General features: G+C 40.1%; 1 protein-coding gene across 4 annotated transcripts in view; it reads right to left on the reverse strand.

Moving 5' to 3' along the window:
* Positions 1-24,566, reverse strand: part of MDGA2 (MAM domain containing glycosylphosphatidylinositol anchor 2) — a 392,414-nt gene that overhangs the window by 60,245 nt on the left and 307,603 nt on the right. For all 4 annotated transcript variants that reach the window (XM_075843991.1, XM_075843990.1, XM_075843989.1 and 1 more), the window contains exon 8: positions 19,922-20,215. In XM_075843991.1, the coding sequence (XP_075700106.1) occupies positions 19,922-20,215 (294 nt within the window). The remainder of the gene's footprint in view (positions 1-19,921; positions 20,216-24,566) is intronic.

Consider the following 24,566-nt stretch of genomic DNA (forward strand, 5'->3'; position numbering starts at 1 on the left):
TAAAAAAAAAAATTAACAAGGGGGGTAAATGGCATAAAATAAAAAGCATTACTTATCTGTTAAAATCCTTTGTGCTTCCGGTGCTGCCGTTCCGGCGCTGCCGTTCCGGTGCTTCCTGTGGACTTTGCTTACTGTGTGCACTATATACAAAGCGAGGAGCGCTGTGTGCACTATATACAAAGGGGGAGCGGTGTGTGACACTATATACAAGGGGAGCACTGTGTGACACTATATACAAAGGGGAGGTCTGTGTTGCACTATATACAAGAGGGGGCTGTGTGGCGTTATCCACAGCGGTATGTGTGTGGTGCTCTTTACAGGGGAGGCTCTGTGGTGCTATTTACAGGAGGGCTGTATGGCGCTATCTGTAGGGGGCTGTATGGCGCTATCTATGGGGGCGCCATGTGTAATGCTCTCTACAGGGGGGATGTGTGTGGTGCTAGCTATAGGGAGGATGTGTGATATATACAGGGGGCTGTGTGTGGCACTATGTACAGGGGGCTGTGTGTATGTGGTGTTTTACAGTGTAGGGTATTATTATATTCAAGCGTGCAGTTTTGGTGCTATTATATTTAGGGGCTCAGTAGGTGGCACCATGATAATTTTATTTTCGTTTATAGGTGTGGAAATGGCGGAAAAGTGAGGAGCCGAAGACATCTGAGTGGCAAATTCTGCAGAAATGGGTCATGGCCGGGAGAAGTCGTCATGAGCTCTGGACCGGATGGAGAAGAAAAGAGGAAAAAAAACTACTAGAATTTGAGACGTCGTCACCTGTGAGTCACTAGATTTATAGAGAATCTGTCACCTCTTCTGACATGTTTATTATAGGAAATCCTTGTATTTCACAAAAAGTCTTTCTGCAGTCCAGGACTGATAGACAATTCCCCTTGTCAGGAGGATGTGTCCCTGCACAGTGTGATCCTGTAAGCCCTGTGACAAGGGGAATCGTAACACCCATTTGTTAATGCTTGCCCAAAAAGGTAGTGTTAAAAATAGTTGCGGCACGGCGGAAGTACGGAAGGGGGGCCCAAGTTTGGGTAACAGTCCAGGGCTTATAGTCTACTTAATCCGCCACTGTTTACTGTGGATATGTAATATTACTAGCCAGCCATTCAAATAAATAGGGGACCATGTAAAACACGTCCAGACCACATCTGCCAGAGCCGAGGCCACTTTTTCTTATCTCCTCTTCGACTAATAGAGGGGGTCTTGAGCAGGGGACCCACCCACGATTCTATTGATTTGAACTTTGGCTTGGTTTAGTGGCCGTAATATGGACTCTAAAATGAGTTTGTATTATACCCATGTATGGCCTAAAATTTAAATTTCATTATGTTTCATGCATTAAACAAATTTCTCTTTTCCATCATGGTCTACAAAATGTAACAATGGCTTCCTTATTCCGAATGTGCTCCATCATAAATATTATAAAATGAAATACACGGCTGTACCCATGAATCTTATGTAAACGAGACATCACCATTGTAAAATTTCAACCCTTGCCCTCCTTTTCTAAAAACATAAATACATTTAAATGGATCTTTACAGCATAACTTGCTTTATTGCTCTGATGATGTCCCTGTATATACCATCAGTTCTAAGGATCAATGTCAAAAATAATTAGCTAATCTCATATGAAAAACCATATGAGTTTCTAATTCCGAATCATCCCAGATGGACTACGTCCTGAATTTTTTTGTTTGCCCTTTAAGTGGTGTCATTCGCTCAGAGCTTCTATTAGTAATTTCAGCAGATGCAATCATTTAATTAAGATGAACTAAAATGTGTCATCTTATTTGGGAAAGGCAGCATAAAATGTGACTGCCGATTCATCTAGTAGGGAAGTGTGAAGTTACTACAATAAATTTGTCATTCATTCAACTTCACAAGAGAAAACTGTCAAGAAAACAAAAAGTTCACAACCCATACCCCCTAGGCCCTCAACATCCTGCCTCAATTATAAATGTGTCTTTGAGGCAGTGGTTTCCAACCTGTTGCAAAACTGTTGCAAAACTACAACTCCTAGCATACCCTGACTATGAATGGATGATGCAGGCCACACATATCCATGTTGTACGATGTCTTAAGCCTACTACAGACTCATACTCTACCTCAATGTGCCCCTTCATACAGAAGCCATGACAAAAAAAACTTGCCATGTTCCATTGCTTACCATATCAGGAAGGTACTCAACTCTGGAAGAATTGCTACTAGGGGAGAAACCGTGCCATAAAGAGACAATATACGGCGGCACATGAAGCTCCTACAGTTCTGTAATACTGTAGGAACTCAATGTGTCGTTCCACACACACTCTGTCGTCTTCTATTGCTTATCTATGGACAGTAGAAGAGTAGGGGCAATTGAAAGGAATTCGAAATTACTGCAGGATCAGACTAGATAGAGGGTTTGTGATCTGCATTTGAGCTGTATACTCAAAACCGTAGGGGTTTATTTAACCAAGTCTATTTGCAAGCTTGGCCAACGTGTTCATAACAAAAAACCAGACAATGTGGCTGCAGGAAGGCACCTGGAGAATGAAAGAGGGACCTACTCAGACGAAAACCTGTGCAGAATTCCTCTCCTCAAAGTGAGGACTTTGCCATAGAAAGGGAGTGGGTAGCAAGGGTTGTGGCTGCCTGAACCAACACCACAAGGTGGCTTCATTCAAAATATTCCTATGGGGCCTCCTTTTCTCTTTGTATTTCCCCGATACTTCCTTAAAAGGGTTGTTCCATTAGGACAACTCCTGTCCATATGCCCTATTTAGGGCATGTAAATGTCATAGAGTGGGTCCCCCGCTTGGAACTCCCCTCTATGTGCTAGAACGGAGAGCCGCTCTGTAAAGCAGCTCCCGCTCTGCCGGACCCAACATGTCCTTCCATTACATTCATTCAGCGGCCACTGCATGGGAAATGTGTGGCTGGCCGCAACTTCCCCTGGTAGTAACAGCTGATTGCCGGGGTGAGAGAAGCCACACCTGCTGATCTCAGCTGATCGCCACACTCGATTTAATTTAAAAACAGGTTGTCTTTATGAGACAACCCCTTTAAGGATTATAGTTGGAGCTGCATTTTAAGTCCAATTATGCCTAGTAGTACTGATATTCATGAAACCGTGCTCAAAGTGTATCCTGTTCACAAATATACTAATTTTATAATAGAGCACAATTTATTCTGCACTGGTATAGGAAGTACTATTGAAATTATCTCAGAAAATGATCCCTTGCTGTTCTTTTTACTAATTGGATAATGTTAAAGCACAGCGATATGTAAATGATGTCACTTCTCATGATATGACATAATCATTAAGATGTAAGGCAGGCTCCGTGACAACGGTGCTCCGCCATATAAATAGCTCAGGCGAATTGTTCCTGATAATTTGTGAGACATACATACACTTGATTAATGACACAGTGATATGCCTTGACTTAACTTAATCACTTAAATATCAGTTGATATTGACAAAAAGGGAAAGAGTTATGTGACAACGTCTAGAGTCGAGGGCACGGTCATGGAATGAATTTTAAGTGCAGTCTGAGGTGGATGTCTTATCTAAACCTCAATTGTATACATATCATTATCAATATAGTCGCGATCGTATATTTCCTTCTTTAGTTTAAGGGCAGAAGCCAAGGCTGTACAGCTGCTATTCAGGTCAACAATAGTGCCAGTAGAGTGCCCCAACAGAGCACGATCTTGGAGAACCCCTCCGCAGTAGCAGTGTTATTTAATGCATGGATTACTTAAGGGGTATTTCAGCCTAAAGCAATTTTTAGCCTATAGGTGATAAATGCTTGATCGGTGAAGGTCCATTCGCTATTTCCTTCACCCACAAGGACTTTGAATGGAGTGGCGGTCGGGCATAAATTCAAACTCATCCTAGCAGCCCTCTTGCAGCTGGGGGGAACAGGGACCCTTATTCTGGGGATCAGGTGGGGTTCCAGCAGGCAGACTCCCATTGATCTAGAATTTATCACCTATTCAGTGTATCAGTGAAAAATACTTTAGGCTGGAATAACTCTTTGAAGTCCCTTTACCAAAGCAGATTTCTTTCTAATTTTACGCCTTAAAGTGGTACATTAGTGTGCAGCCGGCACAGGAGAGCAGCAAAACGAATGAGAAAGCTCCTTTACAGTTGACGGGGAGATGGGGCACTGATTGGGCAGCATTGTGCAATCGGTGGGCAGAGATCGATACTGTCGGGATACCTCAGCCGGTCTCATGTGACCCGTTTCCTGCATTCTCATTGGCTGAGGGAAAAGGAAACAACGCGCCCTGGGAAGGACAGACTAGACCAAGAACTGCCCAGCCTTCTCATTAGCAGAACCGATGGCGGGAGAAACACTGCCAGACAGTTTAAAACGCGTAATGACACATAACATCCTAATATAATGGCACCTGTATAGTGATGTGGTGAGGGACGTGAACACCTTCTTACTGATATAGTATGATGGTCTTTCTGAACAAAATGTCGTACTAAAAATGTTTACAATTTTTTACTGAAGCAGCAGAAGTTGTATTGACAACAATGTTACACAAGAACACAGATTTATATGTAGCGCTAAGAAAAGTCTTACGGTGCATTTACACAATTTTGTGCAACCGCTGCAATTGTTTTTTGGAGGGGATTTTGTTATAATTGCAGCAATTAAACACTACAGACCATCTGCTCATGTAAATACACCCTTAGTGTGCCACAAGACGGTTTTGCGGATATGGTTGCAAAAACCATAATTGGACCGCAATGTGTGAATACAACCTTTTTGTTTGATTCAAGATAAATTCCACACACATTTCCTTGCATAAATAGCGAGTTTTTAACACCGTGTATGCCTATGTATTATTAATTTGAATTACCGCAAATGATGTACTCCTCCTTGGCTAAAAACACTCTTCAATTATGCTATAGAAGTATTTTTACTCTGGTAGAAAATATGTAGTGGGACCTCTGAGCCAGTTCCACTGACCCCCAGTTACCAAATCCTTTTGTTAACCAAAAGATAAGCGTAGCCTGATATATATTCTAGATGCTTATCCCCTCTCCCTATAGCAATAAACATGCACGACCACTGTATCTAGTTAGCAATGCAGGCAGAAAAAATGGAGCTCTGATATCTAACAATACGAATGAGTAAAAGCTGCAGAATCACCTCTTCTGCCACATATTAAAACTTTTATATACAGTGAAACCCAGAAGACCACCCCTTTGAGAAAATCTCCCCCATCCAGACAACCTTTTTCTGTGACCGATTTTCCCCACCATTATATTTTATAGAAACTACACATCATTGGGGAAGATAGAGCAAGAGGAAGAGCATTTACAGCACCATGGAGCATTATAGGTAAGGAGGGAGGAGGAGGGAGGCTGTAAGGGAAGTGGAGGGGCAACACGGGTCATGTGCACTGAACAGCCCCTGGGATTGCTGAGCAAGGGAGCCTGATGACTGCCACTGGGGGTGTCAAGGTTAACGGTGAGGGGGAGAATGAATAGCGGAGAATGACAGGTTTAAAAAGGAGAGGAGCCATGCTGGTATACTGCACTGTATAAGACTAAATGGGGGAGCCATGCTGGGGGCTAGGAATGAGAATAGAGACCTTATGGGGACCAGGACTAAGAGGGGATTTCTGCTGAGGAGCAAGATTTAGAGAGGTGCCATGCTGGAAACCTAGAATTAGAGGGGTGCCTTGCTGGGGACACAGAATTAGAGGGGTGCCATGCTGGAGACCCAGAATTAGAGGGGTGCCATGTAGGGAATTAGGAATGAGAGGGACATGCTTGGGATTAGGAATGAGAGGAGGGCCATACTAAGGACCAGGAATGAAAAGGGAGCCATGTTGGGTACCAGAAATGAGAGGGGAGACAAGCTGGGGACTACGAATGAGAGGAAGCCATGCTGGGGGCTGGAAATGAGATGGAAGCCATGCTAGGGACTAGGAATTGGATGAGGGCCATGCTGTAAACTAGGCATTAGAGGAGAGCCATACTGGGTACTAATAATGAGAGGGGAGCCATGCTATGGACTAAAAATAAGAGGGGAGCCATGCTTAGGACTAAGAATGAGAGGGAAATCATGCTGGGGACTAAGAATATAAGGGGGAGCCAAACTGGCGTAAATCAGGGCGAACCATGTTGGGGATCAAGAATAAGAGGGGAGCAATGCTGGGGACTAGGAATGTGAGGGAAGCAATGCTAGTGACTAAGAATGAGAGGGGTAGCCATGCTAGGGACTAGGAATCAGAGGAGGAACCATGCAGGGGGACCAAGTATGAGAGAGCTGCTTATTTGTGTGCTGTACATGTTTGCTGAATGCATTGCACACTTTAAAATGCATTCTGTGTACGTTTTTCTTTGAAAATACCTTTTGCCCTCACTATCATCCAACTCTGTCCCTTAAATAATTGCCAGCATAGTACTCATTTTCATATAGTCGTAGAACTAAATAATGACATTCTTCTTACCTGCAGCCGCCACTAGGGGAGCTTACTGCATACATATTTATATAGCTTCCTTTAAAGTCAATTGAATCAATATAGATTTATTATGCAGCACACACCCCTAGTGGTAACTGCCAGTAGCACTTGTAGGAGACTTAGCTGCTCCTCCCAAGTGCGGGAGATCTCCACTTTTTCTGGAGACTCCAGGACTTTCTAGGAGAGTAGACAAGTATGCTATATAGCAATGGTCCTCGACTGGTGGATCCAGACCAGGGATGCCTGCTGTCCAGACCCCACAGAACTATGATCACAGATGCACTGGCCATCAGGAGTGGAACTACCACTGGGGCATGACACGCAAGGTCATGACGCTGGCCAGCATTAGAATATTGTGTTCAGCGGCGCCTGGAAGTGAAGAAGCCCCGGGAGCTGTAAATATAATATTTTTGTTATTTCTGGTATAGGGTCTGCATTAGTTAAGGGGTCTGGGGTTTGATTGATATTAGGGGTCTGGACTGGGATCTGATTCATTTTAGGAACTGGTCTGGGGTCTGAATGCGTTTAGGGGGCTGATCTTTTATCTGAATGTGTTTAGGGGACTGAGGTTTGAATAAGTTTACAGGGCTGGGGTCTGAATTCATTTTAGGGGGTTGGTATGGGGTCTGAATGAGTTTAGGAGGCTGGTCTGGGGTCTGAATGGGTTTCAGGGTCTAAATGAGTTTAGGGGTCTGTGGTCTGAATGAGTTTAGGGGTCTGGGGTCTTAGTAAACATAAGGGTCTGAATGAGTTTAGGGGACTGTTCTGGTTTCCCTACTAAAAAATAATAATCTTGATGTAAATACTTCTACGCAAAATGTTAACAAGACGACATCTTTGCTGTTGGTGTTTGGCACAGACCTTCATCTGACCGCCGACCCTGGTAAATGGACCTTTCCCAAAATTAATTGAGTACCCCTGGTATATACAGTAGTATATAGAGAATCCAATAGTCCGGCATCACACCGGCTGACCAAATGTTACTGCATTACAACGCACTCATTGTTAATGATAGAAAGCAGTAATGGACAATATGATGGTGTTGCTAAGAAACATGCAAAGCCTTCTGGGTATTTTATAAAAAATGGAATATCTTCCGACTGAATTAGTTTAGTGCCTGACATTTCTGCGTTGTACAATGTGCATGATAATAATTGCATTTGTGAGGAATTTGTCAGGACAGGGAAAGGAATAATTCATTTTAGTAATAGGCTCATTAAATGCATTTCTGAACTTTGACACCGCGCAGGTACAAGCGATAAACTCACTCAAACAATCTATGACAGGATCTATTAAAATGACTACTGCGCTTCTTATCAAAATAGGTTTTTCCTATAATTCATCTCCAAACTTTGAATCATAATTCAAAAGTAACATAAAAAGCACCTGAGACAGTGATCATGAATTTTTCATCCGGTGCAGAATTTTCCAGATACAAAGTCGTTTTATCCAGATTAATTGATTTGTACAAAGACTAAGGAGCATGTCCATGGTCCTGTGTGCACACATTCTAGTTCATTACTATATTTGTACACCTTTAAGAAACCACCATGCAGGAAACAGAAATTCAAATTGCCCCCCCCCCCTTATAGTACTGGGTAATGCCACCCAGGACCGAACAGTCTTTTGCTTATTTTGCCCTCCCGATCCCTCTGATTTGTGCCTATGGAGTCCTTTACAAGTTCTTACCACCCTAAAGCAAAGGGGATAATACTAACCTTGATTGGCCCTCTCACTATAGGGGCCCCATGGAAGCCACATTGGCATCCTTTATCTTACATTCGCCCTTGCCACCATGTGGATTGTACAGATGTAGCCAAGTTTATCTTGACTCTGATAACTTCCTGCAGTATGATATCACATAGCAAAAGCCATTGAAAAAGTCAAGTTAAAGGGTAACTAAGCGTTTGACAAACTTCTGACATGTCATAGTGACATGTCAGAAGTTTTGATTGGTGGGGGTCCGAGCACTGAGACCCCCACCAATCGCTAAAACGAAAATGTGAATGTTGGAGGATAAAAATAAAAAATTAGACCAATCTTAAGGGCAGATTCACACGAACGTTGCGTTTTTGCGCACGCAAACAACGCGGCGTTTTGCGAGCGCAAAAACCATTTGACAGCTGCGTGTGTCATGCGTGTCTGATGCGCGGCTGCGTGATTTTCGCGCAGCCGGCATCATAGAGATGAGGCTTGTCGATGCCCGTCACTGTCCAAGGTGCTGAAAGAGCTAAATCTTTCAGCACCCTCGACAGTGAATGCCGAACACAACAGCGAAAAACATGTAAAAAAAAAGATAAAGTTCCTACTTACCGAGAACTTCCCGGCCGTTGCCTTGGTGACGCGTCCTTGGTGACGCGTCCATGGTGACGCGCCTCTCTTGACATCGGGCCCCACCTCCCTGGATGACGCGGCAGTCCAAGTGACCGCTGCAGCCTGTGATTGGCTGCAGCCTGTGCTTGGCCTGTGATTGGCTGGAGCTGTCACTTGAACTGAAGTGTCATCCCGGGAGGTCGGACTGCAGGAAGGAGACAGGAGTAATCGGTAAGTTAGAACTTCGTTTTTTTTTTACAGGTTCATGTATTTTGGGATCACAAGTCACTGTCCATGGTGCTGAAACAGTTTAACTCTTTCAGCACCATGCACAGTGAATGTCTCCCGATGTCGCGGACCGGAAATTTTTTGGCCGGGTTCGGCCAAAACGAGTTTGGCCGAACCCGGTGAAGTTAGCTTCGGTTGTCGGGGTTCGCTCCTCGCAAAGACACTCCGTTTGGATGCTTGGAAACAGAAAAGCACGTGGTGCTTTTCTGTTTCCATTCATCCTTTTGACAGCTGTTGCGCAAACACGCAGTTCGCACGGAAGTGCTTCCGTGCGACATGCGTGGTTTTCACGCACCCATTGACTTCAATGGGTGCGTGATGCGTGAAATACGCAGAGTTATTGAACCTGTCGCGTATTTTGCGCAGCGAACAAATGCTGCGCAAAATACACGGACTGTGTGTACTGCCCCATAGACTTCTATAGGGCATTGCGTGCCGCGCGAAAACCACGCGCCCTACACGCTGCCAAATCACGCTCGTGTGAATCCCCCCTAAGACTCAAAATGAGTTTGGCCCCAGAGAAACAAATAATTTACACATATTTGGTATCATATAATACATTTACAAACTTACTTTTGGTATTTGGAGAACAATGTAGAAAAAGGAAACCAAATTTACGATAAAAATCCCCCATAAAAATGAGGAGTAAAAAAAATGAAAAAATAAAATATATTTTTTTTTATCTGGTCCTCAGGTGCAAAACTAGTCTTTCTATCATGTCCATATTAAGGAAAATGAGGGGGGGGGCGGATAATATGTAGAACAAGTATAGAGAGACAGCATTTCCTTGAAGGAGCACTCCAGGCGACGCCATCGATTGCCTAGTGCAGGGCCTGAGGGTGCGGTGCATGGCAAGAGGATTCAAAGAACACCAAAGATAGAAGTCATGCCCCGCCCCCTCAGGCCCTGCACTAGGCATAAGATGACGTCACCTGGAATGCTCCTTCAAGGAAATTCTGTCTCTATATACTTGTTCTACATATTCACCGCCCCCCCCCCATTTTCAAGGGCCAGTGGGGGCGGGGATTGACTCCTCAGGCCCATCAGGCCCTGCACTCGGCAGAACACAGTGAATCAGCTCTGACATTCCTTTATTGTTCCTTTAAGTTGTGTGTCAAGTCAGACTTCTTTATATTTCAGGAGAATGTAATAAGAAAACAACTTTTACATAAAAAAAAGAAAAAAGTTTTGTTCATGCCAGGTTGAATTTGAACAATTACATCACAACTTCTGCTGGATACTGAACAGATTTTTTTTCCCTTGAACTTACTTTGAACTTGAATTCTGTGTTAAAATGTATAAAATAGTCGTATGATTCATATTTCTGTTCATTGTTCGTCTAGCTCCGCTGCTAAAGGTTTTCTTTGGTCGTCTACTATAGGATTTATTGGTCCACTAGGCAGACATTTTTTCTCTAGGTACATGGAGAAATTCAGTACAAGCTGTTCTTTCAGAAATGCATAAAATTTATCTAGATGCTTTTTGTCAATATTGAAAAAAACATTTTTTTGCTGAGCACCGTCAAACCTATGCCCACCAACCATTACCCTCTGCCAACCAGATGAAATTGAAATGTAACACTCCACTGAAAACAGTGGGCTATTGCCCTACTACTTAGCCAACTAGGCTGGTTGACAGAGGCAGGGGCAGACTATGAATGGTCCGGGCTACTGGGCAATAATGGTCATGGGTCCCTTACGAGACACAATAGAATAAACTAGAGCCATCGGCTCTGGAGATCACCTAATGTATAAATGGTCAAAATACCTGAGCAGTTTGAGCTTGCAAATTATTTGTATATGAATTCTATCAATATTTAAAGTACATTTTATATCTTTCAGCGCTATTTTTACTTGTTTCTAAATAGTTTAATAAAAGATGAGCTGATAAATGTAATAATATATCTTTATTAGGGTTGTTACAGAGCTCCAAATCATCTGTATAGCCATAGAGTGGTTGTCTATGATCGACTTGATAAATGTATGATCCCTGCGGGCCACTTCAAGGACCCAATCAATCACTAGAACGGGGGTCCCGAGTCTGCAGTGAGGAGGAGCTTGAAGGGAGTGGTGGTTGATCATGCGCGGTGCCGCTTCATTCAAGTTTCTAGTACTGACGGAGACAGCTGAGCACAACACTGTCAACCCCATAGACTTTGAATGGGGGCGGCGCTGCGCAAGAGCAACCGCCACTCCATTCATGCTCCAACTGCTTGAAACCCCCATTCTAGTGATCAGTGGCAGTACCAGGGGTGGGGCCCTCAGGGATCAGACATTTATTTATCATCTGTCATGCGGATAGGTGATGAATGATAATCTTGGGACAACCCCTTTAAATTAAAAACTTTGGCTGCCTGTCGCCACCACTAGGTGGAGCTCAATGCATACATTCTTTCTACAGCTCACATTAAACATACTAATAAATGTGTAGGCAATCAGCTAGTTTGCTTCCTTTAGTGGTTGCAGCCGGCAGAAAGAATTTTTCAATTGAAGTCGTGTTAAAAGGTGGACATTCACTTATACTTATCATGTGCACAAAAAGCACGATTTCTTTTCTGGAGTATTTCGAAGCATAAAATGGTTGCATTACGCCCTGAAATACATCTAAAAAATGCCTGCAAGCCGCTTCCCACTAATTTCAAGGTAAAAAAGCTGTGTCATTTTATGCATAAAAATACGTCTCGTTCAAAAGAACTCGTTGAAAAAACACTTTGAATACGCTTGGTAAATATGGTTCATGACTTCTCTTGAAATCAGTCTCATATTTTTCTGCTTCACACATAAGGCTTTATTCATATCTGCGCTAAGTTTCTCCATTCTTCTGATCCGTCTTGGGAACAGAAGAAAAAAAAACAGAAGTTCCGGAGCCATTGCATCATGAACAATAACGGAGCCCAACAGAACTCAATGAATTGAATTGGTCCTGTCGGGTTTCTGTGAGGGTGTCTGTCCATTTCCCAGAAGAAATAGCGGAGCCTGCTGCGCTGTTTTTTCCGCCATTTTTCACCGGGAACTGCAACGGAGCCTCTAATAGAGCCTTACGCCTCTTGCACACGACCGAGTTTGGGCCTTGAAAAACGGTCCGTGTATTTGCTGCATTTCCCGGCCCGACCACGGTACAGGTGAGAGGGACCCATGGCATCCTAGACATTTTATGATGCTAGGAGTCCATGCCTCCCCACGGAACTGTTTTTCTGTACTGTATAATTTTGTTCAGTATGGAACAGCAGTTCCATTTGGCGGCAGCGACTTCTAGCATCATAAAATGTCTAGGATGCCATGGGTCCCATTCACCTGTACGGCAGTCGGCCCGGGAAATGCGGCCGATACACGGACCGTTTTTCACGGTCCGTACTCGGTCGTGTACAACAGGTGTTGGACCTCTCAATGGAATAAAAATGTTCAAGACCACATAACCAAGGAAGGCTACACAGATGATAAATACATTTTTTTTTAAACACTCGCTATATGGCAGGAAATATTTAATAAGGTTAAGGCTCTAATGTCAGCAGAATTGTACATTAACATTATAACATTTTTCTCTTTTCATATTGTCTTAGCACTTCCTTTTACTTTTTAGTCGATACTTTTTTGACTCTTTCCTTATCTCTAAACCTTCCTTTATCTCCCCATTTTCAATTTACTTCTTTAACTTAGACTTTTATTCTATTTTAGAATTGCACAAACCTTGTTATTAACATTTTATCTTACAATATTCACTGCAGCCACCATTCAGTATAGAATATTTCCCATCAATTTTAATGCATTTATTTCCAAAGAGATTATTAAGGCGTTTCCAACTTTTAATCATTAGAAATTTTGCGTAAATCTCAATATATGGGAATATTTGAAATGTTGTAATATATCATTAGGGGGAAGTAGCATGTTGCTCACCTTCCAGCTGCCTGTATCTACCCTTTCCCTGCTGCAGGCTGTCTGTAAATGTTCAGAAACCTCCTCAGCCATCAGAAAATCCACCTAGGGTAATACAATAAATAAAAAAAATGTAGTAGGGGAGGAGGGGGATGTAGCTGCAATATCTATGAGATTGCATGCTGTGAGAGGGTACAGCAGGAGGAAGATGCCTGATTGATTTAGAGCAGACAGTTACATCACACCAGGATATATTATGGGGGTTGCCAAAAAATCCCCCTTTTTTAAAAGGATCCTCTGGAAAAAGGCTGACTACAGTGTATCTTGTTACGTAAACCCCTAGCAATCAGGTATATTCTGCTAGAGTACACAGCAGTAAGTATTAATTTTCTCTACAGCGCCAACACAAGGAAAATGGAGCATTATTTGGTGCCTATTAAAATCAAGGGGCCATTGGTGTAATACACGGATATGACTGGTCCTGCAGCGTGAGAGAATCTTTGTAGCCACTCTCGGCTCCAGCTATTTGATATAGGTCTTGAACAAGGAAGCCCAGAGATGTAAACTGAAGTTTCTGGGTCCCAATATAACATTTGTAATGGGCCCCCCCCCCCACACCTACCATGGGACATTTATAATACTAGTATCTTTTTATGTGGCAGAGGGGTCTTTGGGTGTCCTCCGGCATCACGACCCGAGTAGGAATACTTCCTCTTTACCCCCTATAGCTGTATAGTCCCCATATTAATTTAGAGTGCCCTATTAGGGGTTTTAAACCGTATACCCCATCAAGGATAACCATATTTTTAATTTTTAAGTCAATAGGTTTTCATGCCTACGATATAGAAAATATGGAAAGACTCAGTTGAAGTGGTCGGTAGTTTAATGAGTGATGGTACTTGTTCATTTAGGGGCAGTAGACTCTATGACCTCCAGCATTGTAATATTCTGAGGTGTCAAAATGGAGAACCACCTTAAAGAAAAAAATATATAATGTTGCAGATGTTTTTTTTGTGCTTTAACGTCTATATATAAGGTTGTACCGCATAGAGTGCCGTCTTACCAATTCCAACCCATAACACACTTCCTAATGGCTTTTATTTTAGCCCTGCTTGAGGGACCCAGCTGTGCCAGTACTGAAACATTCTCCGAATGAAAGTAGTAAGATAATTATTCAAGGTTGCATTTGGTACCCCTGCTGTAGCTACCGTGGTAATTCTAAGCCATAAAAGCCGCTCTATATTGAAATTCTAAAAAATAACACGTCATGTAAAGAAGCTCCTGTTAACATCTAGTTTATTTATAGGAATCTTAGAACGGTGGCGGACTGCTAGGTGAGAAAGAAGCTAGAAGAAAATCAAAACCAGCAGGGAGAAAATGTGTACATTATGTGCCGAGTGAACTTCAGATAATATATTCTGAAGCCCAGTGATCTGTGAGCCACCTTCGATCTATTTTATTGTTTCTGAAATAAAGAATGGCCTTAAAAGGGGATTCTCCCACTATTAAATATTACATTGCTCGGTTAGATCAGGCAAAACATAAAAAATTTTCAATTGGAATATAAAAAAAAAAATTTCCTGTGTGTAGATATTGCTGTTGCATACTAGTTATAGCGCCCCCTGGTGTTCTTTTAATTCTGTTCTCAGAAGGTCCTCCTAATGTGTCCAGTGTTGGTGGTCACACATACCCGATAGCTGAGTCCCATCACCCGGATTCTCTTGCACAGGGGCGGTGGGGTGATTTCGGTTATTGTGCAGGCAGCCAATAAGAATTAGTGCACTAGAAGCGACTTCTTCTCTGCTTGTCGGAAGATTGCTATACTACAGCTCATGTTTGGCGCGCTAGAAATGGTTTCTTCTCTGCTTGTTAGAGAAGAGGCTGCTTTAAGTGCACTGATACCTATTGGCTCCTCTGCCCAATAGCAGAAATTAACCCGCCACCCCTATACAAAAGGATCCAGGAGGTGGAACTCCAGGGGGCGCCATAACAAGTATGTAACATCAATATCTGGGCGCAGGAGAATTTTTTTTTATATGATCCCAATTGAAAATCTGTTATGTATGAGAAATGTAATATTTAATCATTGGACAATACCTTTTATGCGAGACTGTTAACAGAATTGAGGGCACTTGAAAATAAATAAACTCTTACCCCCGGGTGCCCCCATGATAACACTTGAACTCTTGCTGCCTGGTGTTTTAGCAGTTCAGTCACCTATTAGTAATGCAGATCATGCAGATTTAAAGGTGTTTCCCTGGATATAACATTGATGGAGCCCCTTAGGACAGGCCATCAATGTGTGCCTGGTTGAGGGTCCCGTTGGTGACCTGCGTTGGGTACCATAGGTGCAGAGAAGAGGCAGCGCGAGTACAACAGCCCCTTCTTGGGAGTATCTGGGGTGATAATATTACTGATCCCACACTGATGGTCTATCTTTGGGATAGGTCATCAATGTTTTAACCCCCTTTATAGAGCAATTCTGGATGAAATTGCCCTTTAAATTGTGTCTAATTGAAAGTTATGACCATGAATGAATGAAAATGATTAGTCAAGTGAATGAGATATTTTGCAGGTAAATTTCCTATTTGTTGACCTCCACAAAATACTTTTTTTTCTAGTGAGGTGAGAAATATAATATTGTCTCTACCCATTATATAAGGTTTTTTTTTTTTGTTGGTTTTTTTCCTAGCCTCTGTTTGCCTTGTCTTTGTTTCTTTTTTTTATGAGGTTGGCATAAGATGCAGTCTGCAAGCATCCACATTGACAGTCATGGGTAGAATGTGCAGTCTGACTCCATCTGCCTGTTGGGAATAGATCCTATTTATTATTTAACTATATACACTGTTATATTCACAGTTTGGGTTGTACACGTCAATGGCATGTTAAGAAAGTGGAATTATTCTGCTTAACTAACATGAGCCACTTTCTTGCAGTTTTCCAAAAACTTAGATTATGTTTAGTGCAAAATATTTTCATGTAAAAAAGAAAAAAAAATGAAAAGGGGCGGGGGCAAAAAAATGCCACATGTGAACATAACCTTACCAATTTACTTTATGTCTATTTTATAAAAATGTAGATGATTCAAAAGAAAAAAAAATATGTATTAATCTTATTTTTTTTAATGGATTCTTTTTTTTATTTTTCTTTAGCAGTGCGGAGCTGACCAAACCACCCGTTAGACCAGACATGGGCAAACTACGGCCCGCGGGCCACATACGGCCCGTTAGGCTTTTTAATCCGGCCCGCCGAACTTGTCCAAATTATAGTAAAAACCTCCTTTTTTTTCCCCTTTCCCTGCAATGCCCACGTTTTCCCAATAGATGGCGCACTCAAAACACATTGACCGTTGTTAATGTGGCGCGTATTTCTCTTTATTTCACTTTAATTTTCACTTCGTTTCACGTCACCATTAAGCCCTTCTGTGAAAATGAGCGGACCAAAGAGAAGGAAAGTGGACAGCGAATGCCGAGTGTTTAATAAGGAGTGGACAACAAAATACTTCTTCACTGAAGTCCGATCAACGGCTGTATGTCTGATATGCCAAGAAGATGTTGCGGTTTTCAAAGAGTACAATATCAGCCGTCACTTTGCCACGAAGCATGCAAACTATGCTAGCAAGCAGTCAACACAAGAACGGGCGGCTACTGCTCAGAGGTTGGCAGCTAATTTACAGAGTCAACAGAACTTTTTTCACTGACAAACTGCATTTTCAAGAGTCAAGTACCAAGGCAAGTTATTTGCTGGCATTCAAATTAGCAAAGGCTAGCAAGCCGAAATAGTATGTAAATGTATGTAAATGCCATATCTTGCATATTCCTTGAGACAAATTTATTAACTGATAAGGGCTATTTTTCACATTTGAAAGACAGTTAATAAATTGGGTTGTAGTGTTCTTACTGTGCTATGAGGTTTGCACACACTACATTTAATGCTTTAGTATATCCGGCCCAAACACTCCCTCCAAATGCTATTGGCCCGGCCCCTCTGTCAAATTTTAGAACCCATTGTGGCCCGCGAGTCAAAAAGTTTGCCCACCCCTGCGTTAGACCCATATCTACTTGCCTGCTCAATCTATGAAATTCTAAATGCGAGAATTAACTTCTAAAGAACAAAATATTAAAATAATTTTGAGCTCCAAACAATTCTAAACATCAATAAAAAAATTGTCAAAAAAAATCTCAATATTAAAAAAGTACTTACATTGAAAACAAAATTTTACATCTAAAAATAATAATCATAATAATAATTGATATACAAAAAGTAATAATAATAATAATAATACTACACATTCTGGTTTTAAAGGGGTATTTTTATGATTATAAATAAATTTACTCTTTTAGATAAAAAATAAAACATAATCTGTTCTGTTTTGTGTGATCTAACGGAGGAATGTAATATTTAATCATGGGACAATCCCTTTAAGTAAACACCATATTACATTGGATATTATTCTAACCTTTAATTAGTCTTTAAAGCAGAAAGAGAGAAAAAAAAATCACCATTATAAATCCATTCGGCAGGTGGATTGTGGTTTTTTGGAATTTGCTTTGTGAACGGAGCTGATACAGCAAATATCAGTCTTGTAGAAAATGAATCTCTTGGTGCTAATTGACTGTGACGTAGGTATAGTACATGGAATGATCTAAGCATGAACTTTGAGATAGGTTACTGTTTTCTAATTATGCAGTAGGGATTTAAAACGAGTAATTTATCAAGCTATAGCTCGCTATAAAGCCCAGTTAGTAGAAGTAAAGTCTATGACAAGAAAAAGATATATATAAAAAAAATACTGTTATGTGGATACACATGGTGGGAATTTATGAAGGGGGTTATGTGGGGACTGAAAACTATTATCTGTGTAGTCTTTGCAGTATGTGAGTACACTCGCTAATATACATTCCGGTCCCCCGTCGCGCCGATTCTGAGATTTTCATAGATTTTTATAGCACTGCCGGGAGACCGGAAGTCTAGTGGCACAGTCTTCCTTCATGACGACACAACTCTTTGTCATGTGACCAACCCCACTGCACTCTATGTAATCGCTGTACTACTGCTACAGCGATTACATAGAGTACAGCGGGGCCGGTCACATGACGACGAGTCGTGTAGTCATGAAGGAAGACTGTGCCACTAGAGTTCCAGTCCCCCAGCAGCATTGTAAAAATCTATTAAAATCTGATAATTAGCGCGACGGGGGACTGGAATGTATATTAGAAAGTCTACTCACATACTGCTGTGGGTACACTGCTAACACTTTTCGATATGCCAGTTTCCTGGGTCGGAAAAGACCCAAAAGTCACAATTTCTGGGGAAAAAAATTGACATTTGGGCAGTTTACGTTGCTCCCGCCACTTTGGGCGGGCTTATAGGGAAGGGGCAGGCTTAGAGGAAAGGGACGAGCAACCCCACCTAGAGAAAGTTACTATCATTTACACCAGAAACTGGTGTATATATTACAGCAAAAATCAAGATTTTACTTTGTGGGGCGCAACAAGGCAGAGGCCCGTGTCGGTCCTGTTCATTCCCCCCAAATCAGTCTGCCCCCTCAATTGAACTATAAAATAGAAAAAATACAAAAATGTGCTCCACACATCACTCTGCTTCTCCCCAAATCTCCTCAGGCTTTCAGAGCATTCGCCTCTTAAGAGATGTGTCGCATCTGTTTAGCCCAATTTCATTAGCTCATTCGAATTAACCATAATTTTGGTCAAAATGGTCAAATTTGCTTCCCCTCCCAATTTGCTTTCAGTGACCAGTTTTGTAAAGTTCCTATATTACAGGAAAATTATTCAAATACTATTCTCGCTTTATACAGTATAATGTCATGTCAAAAAAAGTTAAACAAAAACACAATACACAAGTTTTTAAATTTATTGTGTAAATTAGAATTGTTAAAATACATATTTGAAATGGCCTCCTGTAATGGCAAAAAAAATAATCCAATATACCATACTAGAAATTTATATTATATACAAAAATAATAGGGGGCGTGGCATGACTCAGGGATCCAGAGAACACCAAAAGATGTCATGCTCCTCCCACACAGGCCCTGTACTAGACATTACACAGTGTTTTGCCTGGAGTGTTCCTTTAAATCCAAACTTATTATCATTCCAAACTAAGGGCCAATGTACCCTAACAATACTTCTTCGTAAAGACATACCATAAAAAAGAAACGGGAGTTAATTTTTACTTAATATCTTCTAAAATCACTGACAAATATTAACGAATTACATGAATTTATTTGATCATTACTTAACAAGTTTCCTTTGTGGTCATACTCATTGGAAAGAGATAACATTCTTTAATTGCATTATACAAAAACTTTTTAGCCATAAGACATTTAAAGAACATGTGGAGCAATACTAGGGTTCCTTGGGCCTACCAGACAAAATAATCCTGAGGACCAACCCTCCATCTATACAGAATATGTGAATGTCTGCTAACTACATTTTAATCTTGGTTGTTATTCTTGAAGATACCGGACATGTCATCAATAAGATCTAATAGGTTATTTGCAAATTATCCAATAAGAAATAGACCCTGAGGGCAAGTGATTGGCTCCGGAGTCACCTCCAAATGGGGTTGTCTTCTGCTTGACATTTAGGACCTATTATTGTGTCAGAGCATAGGCTCACCAGAGGACCTGGTGTGTCTCTGGTGGGTCAGTCCGACCCTGGCTGGACTACATTTTTTTCTTGAATGCTTGCTGAGAGGAAAGTAAATTAGTAACAGATAAATTCTTGAAGAACCGACCATAATAGGTCAGGCTTTGAACAAGTTTGTTAAAAACACCATCCTGCAAAATGTTACTGAAGACAAAGATTTCACTCAAATGTCAGCTGGTAATTTTTTTCCCTGGGCTCCAGAGTATATCACTTTAATTTAATAAAAATTGACTGGTATTTCTTTACAGCAATGTAAACATAAAAAAAAAATGTAAAAAAATAATTGTCAAGACGCTTTGTACTCACATTGGACGATCAGCTCAACCCCAGCATCTCTGGGCTTGACATTAAATCCATTGTATTGACTTGTTTGACACCTGTAGGTCCCCGTCATGTCTCTGGATACATTGACTATCCTTAATATTCCATCATAACTCTCCATTTGCATTGATCCATCGGGCATTGGTACTTCTTTGTCTGATCTAGACCACATTATAATTGGCTTGGGCTTTCCAGATACTTGACACTGAAGTTCTATGGTATCTCCTTCTCTGGCCACCATCGGGGACTTGCCTTTTGGCACTGTGAGAGTTGGTGGAACTAAAATGAAAGAAAAATGTAAAAAAAAGTAATTTAAGAACTTGAATTCATTATTTTTTTTATAAAACTAAACAAACCTTTAAATCATTTTTTCTTTATTATTAATAAAATGATAAAAAAATGTACAAAAATTTCGAAAAATAAAAGTTTTTGCGGGATTTAGAAAAACCCAGAACACGAGCAAGAAATTACTTTGGTAGATATTTTTTTTAATGCATAGTACATAACTGAATGGTTGTATTGTTTTGCATCAATGTACGGTAATGCTCAGTTGTCCTCTTGAGATATTTAGTGACACTGCTGTCAGTTGCTAATTGTTATCTATGACTACTTGGCTAATAAGATGTGATTACAGAAAGCTTACGAGTTGTGCATTTAGATAGAAATCTTCATCTTGTAAAAAAGAAAATCCATCTGTATTAAAGATGATTAGGGGGAAAGTGGCATGTTTGTATTCCAAACAATGTGATATTGGGGAAATTGTCTGGCATCAAAGAGTGGATTGACCATTTAGGCATTAGGGCAGAGACTGTGGGACCATGGCCACAACCCCTTAGTCAGTTAGTGTTCTCATTAAAACTTAAACAGGATTTGTCACCAGATTTAACAATACAAACTGCATACAGTAGTAAACAGATCTCTTAGACCTGATGAAGCTGGTGTACTTACTTTGAAAATCCATGCCTGAATGACTGTATAAAGCTTCCTCAAAGTTATCCTGCCTGATATTATAATAAGCATTTTATAAGACTAATTAAATGCATTACACCAAGTGTATGCATGATGTCATCTCAATCTCTGCCCACCTAGAGCTGATAAGCTCCTATTAGTGTCCCTCCTGCACCATGCTGAAATCTCACACATGCTCAGTACAAGCTGCAGTTTACCTGGTTCTGCAGTGGGAGAGCCTGTTTTCCAGCAGCAGTTTTAGTGCAGAATTATAGCTATTAACTCCATCTGCTGCATTCTATTACTGTAAAGCCAGGGACACTGCAGCTTGTACTGAGTCTGTGTGAGATTTCAGCATGGTGCAGGGAAGGACGGACCCTGATAGGAGCTTGTCAGCTCTAGGTGAGAGGAGATTGGGATTACATCATGCAAATACGTGATTTCATGCATATACTTGGTCTCATAAAATGCTAATTTTAATATCAGACAGGAAAACTTTCAGAAAGTATCATACAGCCATTCTTACACAGATTTTCAAAGTGAGTACACCAGCTTCATCAGGTCTAGGAGATGTATTTAATAATGTATGCTGTTTGTAAAATTTGGTAACAGATGCTCTTTAAGTGTAGGGTTTAGAAGGAAAAAGAGGGATCTGCAAGTGCTAAGTGTTCCTCAAATGCATTATGTAAACATAAATTTGGTGTATCATGGCAATAGTGGTTGTTAAGGGGTACGGGCAGCTTGACTCTCAGACCAGCCCCTTCCACTTATGCTACGATGCTTATGGAGTGCAGGAGACTTGTACAGGTTCATTTAATTTATGTTGAATGCCTAGGGGGCCCAGATCATTTTCGGTCCACCCCTGCTAGCATCAGTTCATTTTGTAAAACATATATGAAACAATTACATTAATGTAAGGTCAGTTTAACCCGCCGTGGTTTAACTAAACCAAACTTAGATTACTATAAAATGCAATGGTAATCTCCATTCACATCAGCGTGAACCCTGCTTTATAATTCCAGCAATACTCCTCAAGAAAGGGGGCTCATAATAATACAAACTTATCTTTTAAACTAAAATAAAGAAATAAATGCAATAAAACCAAATAAAGAAATAAATGCAATAATAATATATTACCATTCACCAATACAAAATTAATAAAAAAATTTTTTAACAAGAATTGTCGTTTTTCTATTAAAAATATACATAAATTGTACTAATTCAGATTTAATGCAGCCTTTTTATTTGCAATTTAAATAATCTAGACCAATTAGGTGCATTTATTTAACATTCAATGCTATTTTTTTTAATTATTATTTCTTTTAATGAAACCAATTTCAAAGCTTTGGACAACAGTCTGATTTAAAATGAAAAAAAAAAATGACAAAAAAAAGTAATTTTGTGTTATTTGAATGGAGCAGCTAAGTAGTTATTATTAGAATTTTGCCTGAAGCATTTGTTATGTACGAAAACCATGGGTCAGTGACTGGAAAATCAGCTGGTGTATGAACGAAGGTTTCGTGTAGAGGAGTCTTCATGTATGTAATCAGCATAGGATACAACATTCTTGGCGAGCACGTCTTGTAACTGCTCCATCGTGTCTTTCCCAGCAGGTGCTGCTGCATAACTATTTCATACTCACAAACTGCACATAAGCCGAATGATCAACAACTCAGTGTGATAACATGTAACTGGCCGCCATATGAAAAAAATATAGAATTAAAAAATGAATAAATTCCGACATTATTTTACTTAGTATTTTACTTAATATATGGTATTAGATAAAATATAAAATGCATTAAAAAAAAAAATGTGATTATTGTGAAAAAAAAAGAAACAAAATTTTTTTAATTCTGTTATGATAAAAAAAAAATCTTAATGCTTAATGTATATTGGATTTACCCCTTCAGTCAGATGAAAATGTACATTTTTGATATGATCAAAATATACAGTATAGTTTGTTTTTATTATATACTGTTTATATGATTATATAATCATATATTTTGCCTTTTATTTGTTTATTTTTCTTATAAAAAAAATATTATTACATTATTATATTTTTATTATAAGAAAAATAAACAAATAAAAGGCAAAATATCTGATTATATTATTATTACTTACTTATGATTATGTAGTAAATAATATATTTTTTCAGGTATTTGTCCTTAGTGTTTATGTTACAAAAAAAAAATTGCATGGCATTAACATTATTAGCGAATACCATAAAAAAAAATAGTCTGCTTGTATGAAATGATATCAGAATTTATCTTAATTTCCTATTTTTAAATATTAATTTAAATGAATTAATTCAATTCGTGCAAATAGACTCAACAGGTAACCCATGAGTCTATTAACATAAAATAAAATTGCCTTTTTTGAGAACATGTTTTCCTTTCTGTAATATTTATAGAGGCAAAGAATATAAATGAGCAAATTGATGTCTAGTCTTTATTACAACACTGGATCTTTCTCATTATATGTATCGAGCTGTTTAGGAAGAGCTCGTTTTGTGTTTGCTTTGCCTTTTACTGAAAATATTGCCATAAATAACACTGGCCATTTATGAACATGGCATTTACTTTATACCCGAGGCAAGAAACAGACAGCAATAGTAGAGTTGTATAAGGCATTATAAGCTATACTAGCTGCAGAGCCGTAGCTAGTCATTCCCTCACCTGAGGCAAAGGTTCAGCTTGTTGACTTTATCTCTGTATCTAAATCTCTTGGGCTTGTTGGAACCCTCCCTGGCACCCAGCACCTGGGGCACATGCCCTGCTAGCCCAACCAGCTACGACCTCTGGATAGCCTCCCTTCCACTACTGGGACTAAATCACTGTTCTTTGTTTTTTTCCAAGGGGGGCTATGGTATTTGTTTTAATCTTCAAAAGGTTTTCTGGGACCGTAGGATAGGCCATCAATATTTCATTGGTAGAAATCTAACTGGCCACCTCAACGATCAGCTGAATGAAGGGGCAGGAGGAGCACCACATCCCCTTTTTTGTTTACCTAGGTACAACACCACACATACAGTTGTGGCTGTGCCTGGTACTGCAGCTCTCTGCAGCTCTCTTGCATTTAAGTCAATGGGGTTGAGCTGAAGTACAAGGCATTGCAACAACCGTATGTACGGCATTGTGGCTGGAAGAATAGTGAAGAGGAGGAGGTGCTCCTCTGGACCCTCCATTTAGCTGATCCATAGGGGTGCTCGGAGTTGGATCCTCGTGGTTTAAATAATGATGGCCTTTTCTTACAAATATATGAAAAAGGGTGTGTATATATATATATATATATATATATATATATATATAATTTTTTTTTTTTTTTATATTTTGAATTTTTTCTTATTACTATTATTATTTTTTTTCCATCTTAATAGTTTAATGGAATGGTTGGTCAGATACTTGGTTAAGAAGACAGAAAGCAGTGAGGGGTCCAATAAGATAAGAATGACTGCCAAAATATCTAGAATTCCTGGTATCGTGTTTACAAAAATGTCCGCCGCTACAAATCAAAAGAACGCCAATGTCTTTGGAAGTAAAAAAAAAACCATAACTAAAAATGTGTTCATCGCACTGATTTACGCCTTCTAAGCTCAGATGTAGTTTTTTATTACCAATCTCACATTGTGCTGGACAAACCAGAGCATAACCTGACAATGCAACTCCAACATACATCCCTAATG

This window comes from Rhinoderma darwinii, chromosome 12 (assembly GCF_050947455.1).
Source record: "Rhinoderma darwinii isolate aRhiDar2 chromosome 12, aRhiDar2.hap1, whole genome shotgun sequence".
Classification (NCBI taxonomy): Eukaryota; Metazoa; Chordata; class Amphibia; order Anura; family Rhinodermatidae; genus Rhinoderma; species Rhinoderma darwinii.